General features: G+C 37.3%; 1 protein-coding gene across 5 annotated transcripts in view; it reads right to left on the minus strand.

Annotated features, from left to right (window-relative positions):
• Positions 1–16707, minus strand: part of KIAA0586 (KIAA0586 ortholog) — a 132131-nt gene that overhangs the window by 33314 nt on the left and 82110 nt on the right. For 2 of the 5 annotated variants that reach the window (XM_055436632.2, XM_088839562.1), the window contains exons 28-30: positions 12543–12717; positions 3725–3882; positions 172–280 (exon numbers count right to left, since the gene is read on the minus strand). In XM_055436632.2, coding sequence (XP_055292607.2) covers positions 172–280; positions 3725–3882; positions 12543–12717 — 442 coding nt within the window. Of the gene's footprint in view, positions 1–171; positions 281–3724; positions 3883–10043; positions 10639–12542; positions 12718–16707 lie in introns of those variants that run through there. The other 3 variants (XM_055436633.2, XR_016038178.1, XM_088839563.1) reach the window with 3 other exon arrangements.

Here is a 16707-nt window from a genome sequence, read left to right on the forward strand (position 1 = left end):
TAACAAATATATACTCAAATACAGGATGAAAGTCTTAATCCTAATGGACTAAAAGTGAAAAAACAAACAAAACCCTAGAGATAATAAGACATATAAAAGTAAAGAATTCTCATTATGTATTTGTTCAGTATCACAAGTATCAAATTACTATTACAAGAAAACTAATCTTACCTTGCTGCTGTGAAAGTGAAATATCAGATATATTTCTAACACGTATTAAACGACTTTGAACTGGCTTATGTTCAATTTGCTTAACATCTTGGTCTTGCTTTTGTTGGTACTAAAGAATTAAAGACATGAAATCATAATATCATTTTTAAAGTTACTTTTAAAAGATCTGAGCAATTAGTTACATGTTTATTATATAAAATTTGAATATTATGCATGCTTTCTAAGTACCAGCTGGGTAATGGGCACATATTACAAAAGAAAAGATATTACAAATAAAATCTTTCAAAAATTTGGATAATATACAGATTTCAAATATGCAAATAGCTTCTATTTCTTACTAGAGAATTCAGAGCTACTTATAAATCAACTCCTCTAGATACATACATGATGGATTTAGACAGGATAAAAACTTAATTTGGCTGTAAGTACTTCCATATAACTATTTTTGCATAAAATGAAAATCTGCATAATGTACTGCAATTTTCAAAAAGCTTTTATATATAATAACATCATTTAATTCTCACAAGTGTTGAGGAGGTATTATTATCCTTTGTCACTCAAGAAATGTATATTCTACTATAAGCCCCATCATCTCTTTTCCTTACTACAATCTAATCAAATTTAAAATTTTCAGTAGTAAAATTCCTTCATAATCCCACATTACAAATTGTGACGAATTTAGCCATTTTCTTTCTTTCCTGTTTTATGAGTCTAGTTATGAATGAGTCTCTAAGAACAGCTACCAGATATAATTTGACAGAAACTTAAGATGTCTCTGAACTCTTATCAAAATACAAGCAGAGAAGAATCTGAAACCTATCCACATGGACTCAAATGTAACCACTTCAGTTCTGGAAAGTACCCCTTTATCTACAGGTAAGAATGAGCAGTTTCAAACTGCAATAGTCACAATAGCCTTACTGCTGGTCTTCTAAGTTTAGAGCCTTTGTTATGTAGGTTTCTTCCCTGAAGGAAATATTATTTTGATGGGTATTTCTAAGATGAGTACTATGACTATCTTGGGCCACTTCAACTAGAACCTTCCTATGAACCTTCCTACTGACTGCCTCCCTTAACCACAGAGTATTGTGGGGCTTCCCAGGTGACTCAGTGGTAAACAACCTGCCTACCAATGCAGGAGACTCAGAAGATGCAGGTTTGATTCCTGGGTCAGGAAGATCCCCTGGAGAAAGGAAGGGCAACCCAATCCGGTATTCTTGCCTGGAAAATCCTGTGGAGAGAGGAGCCTGGCAAGCTATAGTCTAGGGGGTCACAAAGAGGTGAGCACACACGCATGCAGATTATGGAGCTAAATTGCTTGTATTCAAATCTGGGTAAGGCATTACCTAGCTTTGACTTTGGGTAAGTTACTTAATGCCCAAATACCTTGATTTCCTCATTCATAAAATGGGGATGATAATAATAATTACCTCAGTAGGTTGTTGTAAGGATTAAATGAGTTAAATATGTAACAAACATAGAACAGCATCCAGTTGAGTATAGGCACTATAAAAAAGTTTATGCCATTATTATCACGTCTATTTTTCCTTTAATAAAGGAAATCTAAGAAATTAATTTTTTGAAGCCATTCTAATGGCAACACTTTGCAGTTTTACTTTAAAACAGGCCAATAAATAAAGGAAAGCAATCTTTTATTTTTTAAATATCTTTATTGAGGTACAATTGATAGACAATAAACAGCATATATTTCAAGTGTATCATTTGCTAAATTTTGACATATGTATATACCTGTGAAGCGATCAACACAATCAAAATGTGATAAATAAATCCATCAATCTCAAAAGTTTACTTATAACCTTCTGTATTCTATAACTATAGATATACTTATATCTATAACTACAGATTAGCTTGCATCATCTAGAATTTTATATAAGTGAAATCATAAAGTACACACTCTTATTTGGGTGTGGGTTCTGGCTTTCTTCCCTTCAACATAACTCTTGTGAAAATCATCTATGTTACTGTATGTATCAGTAGTCCATGGCTTCTTCTTGCTAAATAGTATACCATCTTATAGATATGCCAAAATGTGTATATTCAGCAACTTATGGACATTTGTGTGTGTAAAGTTTTTGCTGTTGTTTAGTCACTAAGTCGTGTCCGACTCTTTTGCGACACCACGGATGGTAGCTGTCAGGCTCCTCTGTCCATGAATTTCCTAGGCAAGAACACTGGAGTGGGCTGCCATTTCCTTCTCGGAGGGATCTTTCTGACCCAGGGATGGAAAATTGCTATCAACATTCATGTGTGAGTCTTTGTGTAGACATGTTTTAGTTTCTCTTGGGTAAATAAATACTTAGAAGTGAAATGTCTGGGTCATATCGTAGGTATACGTTTTACTTTTTAAAGAAATTGCCAAACTATTTTCCAAAGCAGTTGAATCATATTACATTCCCACAGCAGCATATGAGTTTAAGTGTTTTACACTTGCCAAATCTTGGCCTGTTAGCCTTTCTAATTTTAGATGTTCTAATGGGTGTGTAGTAGCATTTCATTGTGATTTTAACTGGCATTTTCCTAATGATTACTTGATGCTGAAAATCTTTTTATGTGCTCACTTCTTTGGATAAGGTATCTATCCAAAGATTTCATCCATTTTTTAATTGGATTGTTTTCTTAATATTGAATTCTGAGTTCCCTATATATCCTAGATATAAGCTTTATATCAGATAAGTGATTTGCAAATATCTTCTCCCAATCTGTAGATTGTCTTTTCATTCTTTTAACAGTGTGTCTTAAAGTGAAGTTCTTATTTTTGATAAGACCAGTTTATTAATTTATTTCATGGACCCAGTTTTTGGTGTCATTTTTGCCTAGCCCAAGGTCACAAACAACTTTTATTTTATTATAGAAGTAACTAACAGATATTTATTCATTATTAGTTTTTTCCTGATCTTTATTTGGTCATAGGTCATTAATATTAAACCCTACATAACAGTGTATTCTATAAACAAATCTTTATCTTATACATGTTTGGCTTTCATCTGCAACACCCTGCAATGCTATACAATACTATACCATGACTATTTATTGAATAAATTAATCCACAATGAGAAACATTGTAATAGCATTGTAATTAAATGCTATTGCATTTAATTTAACATGAGCATTTTTTTTTTAACATCTTGGAGAGTATCCTATTTTTTCAGTACATAAGAATTCACGAATTTTAATATAATAAATATCTACTGCATACCTGCTATGCACAAACTACTAAACTAGTTATTGCATGGGAATATAGAACATAGCTATCTACCTAGGTAACAGGCATTTTGATATACATTATTTCTAATTTTTAATTTGAAGACAAGGAAATTAAGGCACAGAAAAAAAGTACGTATGTATTCAAGGTCCCAGCTAGAAATTGGATAAGCTAAGATTTATAGCCAAGTTTGAGTCAGTTAAGTTTAAAAAAAAAAAATGAGGCATGATTTGAGGCTGTCTGACTCCAGAAACTGTGCTCGTGACAGTGTGCCATGCTAAGGCAATACTGTTACCATTCTGATTTAAGTACAAGTACTTAATTGGGTACCTGAGGAAAGGCTTCAGCGGCTTCTGATAATTTAACATCACTTTCTTGTGCTGTCAGAAGTGTCGTGGGACGAGTAACATGAGGATCTGGCTGCAACTCCAATTCTCCCAAACTCATTGGGCCATGACTAGCACATAAATCTTCATAAACAGCATCTGCTATCAAATATGTAAACAGAAAGTTAAAACAAACTATTTCTTAAAGGAAGAAAAATTGGCTAAAATCACCAATATTTCTCACCTGTTGAATTGGAAATACTTCAACAGAAAATGCCTGTCACCAAGCCTTCATTGCAATTAAAACCAAAGTTCATAGCAAATTAAAAAAGTACCTATGTTCAAACATATCTAAGGATTATTCTAGGGTTCCAGTCAGCAAGTTGTTTATGCAGCCCCCACACAACACCCACTCTTATATACCAACTCCCAATCCTCCATAATACCTTTTCAGTCAATAAAAGTCAATAGAATACTTTCTATCTAAAATGTAATCTTAAAGCAAAGGACAATTTCCTGACTAGAAAATGTTGGTATTGCTTAGCTCTGCTAGGTAGGTATTTTTTTTTCAAACAATCAAGCCCCTCTTTTCCTCATCCAAATGACATCTCAATCAAATCAATAAAAAGAAGACAATATGAACAGAAACAAATATTTATCTAATAACATCACTGTACATTTATATTGCACTTTAAACTCCAAGCACTTTCACATACATGATCTCATTTAATTTGAATCTCACAATCATTCTGTAAGGTAAGCAGATCAGATAATTTTATAACTGTCTTTCACTGACAAAGCTAAGGTTCAGGAAAGTTAACCAATTGTTCAAAAATCAGAATTCTAGTTAAGGGGTGTACAGGAACTAAAATCCTCATCTTTCAACTCCTACTCACTGTTCTTTATTTCACATTCTTGCTAAATTATTTCTCAGAAAATTCTGTTTTTCCTAATTAATGGTCATCTTTTAAATATAGCACAGTATGGTCTATCTCATTTTAATCAACAGAAATAGACCTGAAGCTCTATACATAAACTAAATTGTTTCAAATGAAATGATATTTTAAGACCCCACAGATATTATATTTTCCACTTACAGGTAGTCTGTTGAAAATTTCTTAGGTATAGCAAATAATCACTCTCTATTTTTTTATATTAATCTATATTTTTAGATAAGTGAAAGTTGCCCAGTCGTGTCTGACTCTTTGCGACCCCATGGACTGTATAGTTCATGGAATTCTCCAGGCCAAAATACTGGAGTGGGAAGCCTTGCCCTTTGTAGGGATCTTTCCAACCCAGGGATCCAACCCAGGTCTCCCACATTGCAGGCAGATTCTTTACCAGCTGAGCCACAATAAGTTTTACATAAACTTATAAGAAAAACTTATAACCTGATAGGGGAAGAACTTAAGTAGGTAATTCAGTTCAGTTCAGTTCAGTCATTCAGTCGTGTCCGACTCTCTGCGACCCCATGAACCACAGCACGCCAGGCCTCCCTGTCCATCACCAACTCCCAGAGTTCACCCAAACTAATAGTAGGTAATTCACAGAAGAGCAAATCCAAATAATCATCAAATATAAACTCACCAGGAGTCAGTCATACGTTTATACTTTAAATGACAAAAATAAAAATGGTAATAAAAATAAAATCTGGCAGGGATACAGGGGAAAGGCTGTAATATATTACTGATAAAGATAAATTAGTTTAAACTTTTAAGACAGCAACTTGGTATATCTATTTTAAAATTTTAAATATATTTTCCCTTGGACCTGTTATTTCTGGGAAACTACTCCCTAAACATAAAATGCAGCAATACGTTAGGCTATGTTGTTGCTGCTATTATTTGTCACTCAGTCGTGTCCGACTCTTTGTGACCCTGTGACTGTAGCCCACCAGGCTCCTCTGTCTATGGGATTCTCCAGGCAAGAATACCAGAGTGGGTTGACATTTCCTCCTCCAATGTTAGGCTATACATGAGTGAATATTTATTCTAGCATTGTTTATAGTGGGGGGAAATGATAATAAAGTAAACATTCATCAATAAAGCAACGACTGAATAAATTACTGGCAAGGCTTTATGCAGTCAATAAAAAGAATGACTTTAAGTAATACTAGTTGACCTGGAGTAATTTCCACAGGGTTTCCTGGGTGAAAACAAAACACATGATATAATCTCAACTTGAAAAATGACAACAAATATACACACACCATATGTACCTATCATATATACTCTGTGTGTGTGTGCATATAATTATATGCAGAAGGAAAAAAACCTAAAAGGTTACATATCAGAAATTTCACATGTGTTACCTGAGATAAGGCATAAAGTAGGACAGGAAAAAATGTGAGGAGCAGGGGTAGATGAAGAATATTCAAAAAGAAAAAAGAATCTATAATTTAAAGTACTACATAATATAATCACATTATATTTTTATATAAAATGATATGTGGCCGACACATGGGTGTACTGAAAAAAATTAATTACAGAGACATAAGATAGACTGTGATAAAAGAAAAAAATTATATGTAGAAACCCAGAAAGTGTATAAACAAACATCTCCCAAAAGCATTAAAAGTGCATAATAACTTTCCGCTCATAAAACACTCTGTCACTTAACCTTTATTTACTGACTATGCTACATTCTCTGCTAGATGACAGCAGACAAGATAAAGTCCCCACTCTCAAGCGAGATTACAAATCACTGTGATAAGAGCAACATTAGGCAGGTGACATTAGAGGACTACACAGGGAGAATATTTGACGGTATCTAATTGGGCTTCCCTGGTGGCTCAGAGGTAAAGCGTCTGCCTCCAATGCGGGAGACCTGGGTTCGATCCCTGGGTCGGGAAGATCCCCTGGAGAAGGAAATGGTAACCCACTCCAGTATTCTTGCCTGGAGAATCCCATGGATGGAGAAGTCGGGTAGGCTACAGTCCACGGGGTCGCATAGAGTCGGACACGACTGAGCGACGGAACGGAACGGAACGGAACTCAGTGACAAGGGGTCAGGTGAGGATTCCATGACAACAATCACAACAATGTTGCATTGCTACGTCACTTCTAGAAATTACACTCATTGAGTGTAATTATGTTAGTTATCCCTTTTTAAGAGGGGTGCTCAAAGGATTACTCCATTCAAGTCAAATTTAATCTAATTAACTATAATTTGAAATCCCTAATTTTATTTTTCTAGAATACCGTTGCTTTGAAAAAGCAGCCATGGTAGACTTAGTCTGCTTGAATTGCCAGTGCCAGCAGCAGCTTTGGTTCTTGCACATCTAGTAAGTTATTCCATTTGGATAAAACCCAAAGGCACCTCAAATTCCACTCATTCTTATTTCCTCCTAATTCTATCTTTCCTCCACATCTCCTCTCTCCCTCAGTGAATGGAGATTCCAACTATCAAATCATTCTAGCCAGCAACCTGGAGATTTCATAGACCTTCTCTTCTTTTGCATTTCTCATATCCAAACTAAGTCTTGTCCACTCTCCTTCTCAAATGTCTACCAAATCTCCCTTTTTATACTTCCCTGCTCCTCAATAATTGGAGAAGGAAATGGCAACCCACTCCAGTGTTCTTGCCTGGAGAATCCCAGGGACGGGGGAGACTGGTGGGCTTCCGTCTATGGGGTCACACAGAGTTGGACATGACTGAAGTGACTTAGCAGCTCCTCAATAATGACTCACCAAGTTTACTATAACTGTCTCAGCTAGAGACTCCTTGCCTCCAGCCTTAATTCTCTCCAATCTATCCATCACACTGCAGCTCACATGTTCTTGCCAAAGAAAGGCAAATTTGATCATTTCACTCATTTGCATATAATCCTTAATGGATCTGTGGATATTATAAAACATTCAGAATTGATAGAAATTCACAAATGACTTTTCCATGGGAATAAATATAAAGCAAGATTGGAATTATTTTCCATTTTGCACACAAATAAATCTCTACTATCTTAGAGTAAATCCAAAAACCACTGGATGTTATCATCTATATCTGCTTACTGTTCCAATTTCATTACATCCTAAGCTCTAAATCAGTGACAAAGAACTAATATTTCCCTGCTTAAGTTTGTCATTTCAACTTTATCCCCTTGTCTTATTATGTATTCTGCCACGAACGTTTCTCCTACACTTACTACACAGCAAATGCCTGTTCATCATTGAGAACTCATTTCAAGTAAGCTCCTCACATATGATGTCTTTCTTGATTGTCCTCCCCAGATACCACTGACCTGTATTCCCAATCCTATTTGGACTGCGTTACAATAGCCACAATAACCTACTGCATGTTTCTGCTTTCTCATATACTATCTCTACTAGAGAAAAATTCACTAAGAATAAGGCGTTACCAGGTTTTATGTTCCTACCACCTAGAATATGCTTAGAGCAGAGCAAGCAATCAAAAAATATTTTCTGAGTAAGTAAATGAACAAACTGGAACTTATTTATCACACTTCATAGTCTGGCTAATTCCTCTAATATTCAGGTTCACATTGCTCTTCCAGGAAACCTCCTCTGAGCCCTCATGTGTGGGTTATTCCTCCTCTGTGCTCCCATAACAGCCTCTGTTGTTGCATTAATCAACAATATTGTAACTGTTGTCTCATATTATCCAACATGAGTTTGTAAACTTCCTGGAGAGCAGACACCTATTACTTCTGCCTCTCAAAACCTTTATTTAGTACCAATACAGTGCTGGGTACATGCAGGTATTCAGTGCATTTCTGAGTAAATGAAGAGCTATGCTGCTGCTGCTGCTGCTAAGTCGCTTCACTCGTGTCCGACTCTGTGAGACCCCATAGACGATAGCCCACCAGGCTCCCCCGTCCCTGGGATTCTCCAGGCAAGAACACTGGAGTGGGTTGCCATTTCCTTCTCCAGCAAATGAAGAGCTATAATTGGTAGTAAATCTCAGAGTCCTCAGAGTTTGTTCAAAATACCAGTTCACATTTTAGGGTTCTTAAAACAATTATTCAAACCTTATCTAGCATCTTTTTGTTATTCAACCCAACCTGAGAGCCTCATAATTAAAAACAGTGGTATAGGGCTATGAGTTGCAAATAGGACACTTTCTGAAAATAAGCAGAGATGGGGACAGGCAAGGTAAGAACAGATGAGCCTCTGTAAACAAAGCTATTAGAAATCAACATGAAAGGCATTAGATTAGACAGAAGCAGAAATAATGATACACAGGACTCATTCTTCTACAATAACCATAATGTAACAAAATACTTCAAACAAGAGGGACAAAGTAGTCCTCTATAGGCACCTTCTTTTTAGGCAACTGGGTGTAATTTCTGGTTCTATTAAATGTATTTGAGAAGGTATTTTTACCTTCTCCAAGCATTATTAAAGAGAGTAACAGTATCATGTGTCAAGCATATTGCTAACTACTTTATATGCAAGAGCTGACTCATTTGAAAAGACCCTGATGCTGGGAAAGATTGAGGGCAGGAGTAGAAGGGGATGACGGAGGATGAGATGGTTGGATGGCATCACTGACTCAATGAACGTGGGTTTGGGTTGACTCCGGGAGTTGGTGGTGGACAGGGAGGCCTGGCGTGCTGTGATTCATGGGGTCGCAAAGAGTCGGACACGACTGAGCGACTGCACTGACTGACTGACCTCTAATCACCTTATGAGGCAGATACTGTTTGTGATAAGCAGTTTCCACTACTGCCCCCTAACACTTGTCTCCTGGTATTGAGACCTTTCTGTAGTCCCCTACTATATTATTCCAGGATTGGTCTCTGCTGTCAACTGAACGTGGCAGAAATGATGACACGTCACTTCTGACTTTAGGTTATAAAAGACCCCATGGGTTTCCGTCGTGGGTGCTCACTGTCTCTCAGATCATCCACTCTGGGAAAAGCGAAATGCTATGTCATGAGCAGCGTAACAGGAAGGCTCACTTGGTGAGGAACTGAGGCATCTTGCCAACAGTCACGTGAATGAGCTTGGAAAGCAGATCCTTCAGCCCCAGTTGAAGCCCTTAGATGATGGCAGCTCCAGCCAACAGATTAACTACACCTCCATGAGAGATCCTGGGAACCACGCAGCTAAGCCACTCCTAGATTCATGGCTTTCAAAACTGTGAGAGATAATAAATATTTCCTGTCTTCATTTGCTAAACTTTGGGTTAATTTATTACACGGAAATAGGTAACTAGTACATTATCTCTACTTGATGGATGAAGAAACTTGGACTCAGAAGATTAAGTTACTTGCCCAAAAATAAAGATCTGGAATTTAAAACGATTTCTGAAACTTCAAAAGCTTAAGCTCTTAGCTACTCTATTATACTGACTCATCTACATACTTAATCTAATGCCATATTCAGTTCTGTTCAGTCGCTCAGTCGTGTCCAACTCTGTGACCCCATGAACCGCAGCACGCCAGGCCTCCCTGTCCATCACCAATTCCCGGAGACCACGCGAACCCATGTCCATTGAGTCGGTGATGCCATCCAACCATCTCATCCTCTGTTGTCCCCTTCTCCCCCTGTCCTCAATCCTTCCCAGCATCAGGGTCTTTTCAAATGAGTCAGCTCTTCGCATCAGGTGGCCAAAGTACTGGAGTTTCAGCTTCAGTGAAGTCCTTCCAATGAAGTCCTTCCAATGAACACCCAGGACTGATCTCCTTTAGGATGGACTGGTTGGATCTCCCTGCAGTCCAAGGGACTCTCAAGAGTCTTCCCCAAGACCACAGTTCAAAAGCATCAATTCTTCAGCGCTCAGCTTTCTTTACAGTCCAACTCTCACGTCCATACATGACCACTGGAAAAACCATAGCCTTGGCTAGATGGACCTTTGTTGACAAAGTAATGTCTCTGTTTTTTAATATGCTGTCTAGGTTGGTCATAATTTTCCTTCCAAGGAGTAAGCGTCTTTTAATTTCAAGGCTGCAATCATCATCTGCAGTGATTTTGGAGTACAAAAAAATAAAGTCAGCCACTGTTTCCACTGTTTCCCCATCTATTTGCCATGAAATTACTATTTTTTTCAATTAAAAAATCTATCTACAGAGTACCTACAATCAAAAATGTACTGGTCTGTAGGTAACCAGCTAGGTGATACCATAAGGAGGGGCTGAATAGGATACATCCTAATGGATTTTATTCTGAAACAATTCAGTAAGTACCTCTTTGTTCACAAGTACCAAGCAGCTCTCAAGTGATCTGTGAGAGCCATCTAGTGTCAATTCTGTTTAATCACAATCTGCACAGTTAGCTGGACACAGATATAAAAGTCGTATTTTATGCTACTTTGAACCCTAATTTAAAATACTGTAAAAAATTAACTTACTATGTGCATAAAATAAGTAATTCAAATATTAATTTACATTTATTCCCATGGAAAATTCAGTCTTGAGGGTCTCTCATTTCTGAAAGAGAAGGTGTTTGCTTAATATAAAACTGACAGTCTAAATAATCTACACCAATGTATTTCTTTCTGATTTCTGGCAAATCTGCATGCCTCCAGAAGTTCTTTTCATTTAAGAGATTGCAATAATGAACATGAGATTATCAATAAATGAGAATACAGTTGATCCTCATTACTCTGAAGATTTCATTTCTGCAAATTCACCTGATAAAATTTATTTGTAACCCTGAAATCAACACTCACAGCACATGCAACTTGTGGACATGCATGTATGCATACAGCAGTGAAAACCTGAATTACTCTACACACAGCTCAGCAGATGAGACTAAACACAGGCTGCTCTGCTTTCTGATCAGCTCTTATACTGTGAACAAAGTATTCTTTTTTGCTGTCTATTCAGTGACAGGTTTTCCACATTCTTATATGTTTTGTTGGTGATTTTGCTCTTTAAAATGTCCCCAAAACATAGTGCAGAAATGCTCTCTAGTGTTCCAAAGTGCAAAAAGCTTTGATGGGCCTTACAGAAAAAATGTATGTGCTAGGTAAGTTTCATTCAGGAATGAATGACCACTGGAGTGCTGTTGCTCATGAGAATCAGTGTTAATGAATCAACAGTGTATATTAAATAAGTGCCTTTAAATAGAAACATACATAAAGCAAGGTTATATATTGTCAAAAATGTTGTATATATATTAATAAATATAACATAATATACAGGCTCATAGGAACCTAACCCAGTATTTCCTCTAGGAAGAGTGGCTCAGTATTTCCTAATTCAGTGTTTCTGGTGTCTCTATTATAGGACCAAAGTACTGCAGATAATGAGAATCAACTACATATACCAGAAACTGATATTCTCTATTCACTCTTATTCTCAAACTGTCACAGCAAAAAGTTTAATTAGTAAACTTTCAAAATAACACTGAGTGCACTGAGTTCTGAGTCAGAAATTCCTACAGCATAAAGAGCGAACTTCTACAGTATTACCTAATTAAGCACTGTCTTACACAAGATGTGTTATGTCACAGTTTTCATGTGCTAGTTATATTTTTCCCAATATACATTAAAATAAATAATATCATACTAAAAAATCTTAAGTAGACATATACATATTACCAAAACTATCTCATGCCCCACCCAGAGATTCATGTACCAACACTGTTACATGAACCACATTTGGGCAAACATTGCTGTTTATAGAAAAAGTCATTATCAAACTTTTCAATTATGAATACCCTTTAAAATAAAGAAGGTTTGCAAGCTTCTACCTGAAAACAGTTATGCTTTTCTTAATTCAGAGCAGGAACACTACTGTAGATTATAATATAAAACAGAATGCAGTATTTAACATGAAAACAGTACCAAGAGAGTATGATGGGATTCAAAGTAAATATTCTAACAGACACTACATCAGGAAGGAGTATTTTGGCGAATACCTGCAACTGTGTCACATTGCTGAGATGATGGCTTAAGAGCACATTTTTTATCTGAAGACTCTGCCTTAGCCACAGGTTTCTGCACATATGTGGAAAGTCCCATGAAGATGTTCTCTGCTGTGGCTGCTGTCAGCCTCTGCCCTTCACTAAGCTCACCCACACTGTTTTCCAAGTCCTATAAAAAGTAGAAACCATTGTTATAAACATCACGTTAAAATCAAGTCAAAACAAAAAATATCTGTCAAATGTATCAGGATGCAGACCACCTGAATGTTTGGAAAGTATTTTAGAAAGTGCCTATCAAGCCACATACACATTACATGAAAGTTAGTTTAATAAGATATCTAAGTGTAGGCTTTGTATTTCTTATGAAGTTAAATACCCACTATCTGTTTATTCAACCTCCAAATTAGACAGCAATAAAATACACCAGAAAATTTTTATTATTTAAAACGCTAAATGCTGGCACACAACCTAAACTGTTTATACAGTTTAAAATTAGAAAATAGAAAATTTACCTCTTGTTCTTTCTGAATGAAAATTGGCTAAAGTTGTTAGAATGAAATTTATAATGAAATACTTGCTGAAAATGTACAAAAAGTACAAATACGCTTCTTTACCAAATATATAAAGTAAAAACTTTAAAAATGATGTGTTAAAATTCTTTCTGTGTTAAAAACTAGATGACCTAATCACAAGCACATGTGCTGACTTGGAGATATTCTAATTAATAGTTTACTAATCAAGAACTGAATAAAAATTCCAATATATGAAGGCTCTCATATTTTTTATTTAAAAGGAGTTTAATTTCAACCAAGGGTTTTTTTTTTAACTAGAATATATGAAGAAATCACTGCTGAAACATCTTTGATGACTTGACTACAAAATAAAATCTAACTGCTTAGCTCATCCATCATTCACAATTTTCTACAATTTAACCTAATTATCTTCTACAGATTTACAGCTCCCCTTATTCTGTAATCTGACTTTTCTTAAAGAATATCAATGGCTTAACATCCTTTAAACAGGAAAAGATTGTTTTTCAATTAATATGAAACCCTTGGAGATTCTTGGGTAGAGTTTAGGATGATGCCAGACACATTTTCCTTAGAAATATTTCACAGGACCTATGTTACTCTACCACTACCATACGAATGTTGTGCAATATATAGTACCTTCTCTTTGATGAACCAATTTTCAAGGGTACGTGTAACTGCTAAATTACCTAACACCTTAATACTCCATGGAAGATTTAGCTTCCTTATTCACAAAATGCTCTAATACCACATAAGCATTTATCATTTTTATATTATACTCAAATCTCGGACTCATGTCAACTCTTAGTTTATCTATAATCTACAGTAGTACACCTAGGCCATACACATAAATGTACAAAATGCAGTTCTGTCCTCAGACTACTCTCATTGACCAGATGCTCCCTCTGGGCAAAGAGTAGCAACAAAGAACGGCTACTATTTTCTTACCAAAGCAGTATTTTAACTTACAAATATATCGTTATTACTAGTTCTTATTACAAACGTTTAAAACATAGGAGAATACATTTAATATCACTGTTAATCAGACTGGCAAAAATTTAAGATTAAACATATATAATGAGGTGTCAGAATCTCATAAAGTTGGAAAGCAATGCTTTAGTGTCTATTTAAATTATAAATGCCTGTGCCTTCTGAGTAATTCCACCCCTCATTATCTTCTTTCAGTTCAGTTCAGTTCAGTCACCCAGTCGTGTCCGACTCTTTGTGACCCCATGGACTGCAGCATGCCAGGCGTCCCTGTCCATCACCAATTCCTGCAGCTTACTCAAACTCATGTCCATACAGTCGGTAATGCCATCCAACCATCTCAACCTGTCACCCCTTTCTCCTCCAGGCTTCAATCTTTCCCAGCATCAGGGTCTTTTCAAATGAGTTGGTTCTTCATACCAGGTGGCCAAAGTATTAAAGCTTCAGCTTCAGCATCAGTCCTTCCAATGAATATTTAGGACTGATTTCCTTTAGGATGAACTGGTTTAATCTCTGTGCAGTCCAAGGGACTCTCAAGAGTCTTCTCCAACACCACAGCATCAATTCTTCGGTGCTCAGCTTTCTATATATTCTAACATTCACATCCATACATGACCACTGGAAAAACCATAGCTTTGACTAGACAGACCTTTGTTGGTAAAGTAATGTCTCTGCTTTTTAATATGCTGTCTAGGTTGGTCATAGCTTTTCTTCTGAGGAGTAAGCGTCTTTTAACTTCATGGCTGCAGTCACCATCTGCAGTGATTTTGGAACCCCAAAAAATAAAGTCTCTCATTGCTTCCATTGTTTCCCCATCTATTTGCCATGAAGTAATATGACCAGATGCCATGATCTGAGTTTTCTGAATGTTGAGTTTTAAGCCACCTTTTTCACTCTCTTCTTTCACTTTCAACAAGAGGCTCTTTAGTTCCTCCTCACTTTCTGGCATAAGGGTGGTGTCATCTGCATACCTGAGGTTTTTGATATTTCTCCCAGCAATCTTGATTCCAGTTTGTGCTTTATCCAGCATGGCATTTCACCAGATGTACTCTGCATATAAGTTAAATAAGCAGGGTGACAATACATAGCCTTGATGTACTCCTTTCCCAATTTGGAACCAGTCTGTTGGTCCATGTCCAGTTCTAACTGTTGCTTCTTGACCTGCATACAGATTTCTCAGGAGGCAGGTAAGGTGGTCTGGTAGAGAGGCAATTCCTCATGGTGCAAGAAAGGATTTTATTCTTTTCATAGTTTGGAGAGAGAAAAATTGGAATCAGTCTAAAAATTCTTCAGTAGGAGAATAAACCAGGGCATACTACATGGTAGATAAAAAGGTTATGGTATGTCTTTTAGGATGCAGTTAAATTTTAAGAATCAGATGGCAGAATAACACACATACATACCTCAAAATTATCCACACATGAGCATACACACACACATGTGCAAATGTTTAGATGCTTAGAAAAAAATCTGGAAAGGATAATCTTCCAACTTCTGGGCTTCTGGTCTAGCCAAGATGACACACTAACAAAGGCTACCAGCTCCCTGTCCCCAAAAATGCTGGAGTAACTACAGAAGTGAGAAGAAGCCATGGATTCTGAGAATTAAGTAAAAACTGTGAAAAAACACTGGGAAAGACCAACTGCTAGCTTGACCTGGTGTGTGTGGGGAAAAAAGGGCTGCATCCTGTGGAGGAAGGTGGCTACAGGGGGTGCAGTGAGAAGAATGACTGATGTAAAGAGCTGCTGTCATTTCCTCTTTCCCTCATTAACTGGAAATCATCACTGCTTGCCCCTTAACCATAAAGATCTTGGCAACAATCTGGGCTGCAGACGCTAGTGCCCCATAGTAATGATATCAGGGAGCATGAAGCCCCAGTTGGGGTGAAAAGTTACAGGTGACATCTGACCAGGAACCCATGGGTATTCACTCCTCACTCGGTCCCCCTTTGAACCCAAGGACAGGAAAATGAAACCTCTCAAAGAAACTTCTTCCTAAGGGTTTTAAAGACGTAACAACCATCAGAAGAAATGAATGGTAGAGTACCAGCAAACAGCCGTGGTCACCATCAGGAGTGGTTCTGTGCTGCCTGAGAAGCCCCTTCCTGGGGCTCATCGCCTCGTCTCTTCTTATATTCACTTAAACAGACCATGGCCTGATTTCAGTCCTTCAGTTCAGTTCAGTTCAGTCGCTCAGTCGTGTCCGACTCTCCACGACCCCATGAATCACAGCACGCCAGGCCTCCCTGTCCATCACCAACTCCCGGAGTTCACTCAAACTCATGTCCACAGAGTCGGTGATGCCATCCAGCCATCTCATTCTCTGTCGTCCCCTTCTCCTCCCGCCCCCAACCTTTCCCAGCATCAGAGTCTTTTCCAGTGAGTCAACTCGTCGCATGAGGTGGCCAAAGTATTGCAGTTTCAGCTTTAGCATCAGTCCTTCCAATGAACACCTAGGATTGATCTCCTTTAGAATGGACTGGTTGCATCTCCTTGCAGTCCAAGGGATTCTCAAGAGTCTTCTCCAACACCACAGTTCAAAAGCATCAATTCTTCGGCGATCAGCTTTCTTCACAGTCCAACTCTCACATTAGTCCTTACCCAATACTAATTCTCAGACAGAGAGCTTATCCTACTGCCCCC

Source organism: Moschus berezovskii, chromosome 9 (genome assembly GCF_049115385.1).
Source record: "Moschus berezovskii isolate FMDL1 chromosome 9, NW_MosBer_1.0, whole genome shotgun sequence".
Classification (NCBI taxonomy): Eukaryota; Metazoa; Chordata; class Mammalia; order Artiodactyla; family Moschidae; genus Moschus; species Moschus berezovskii.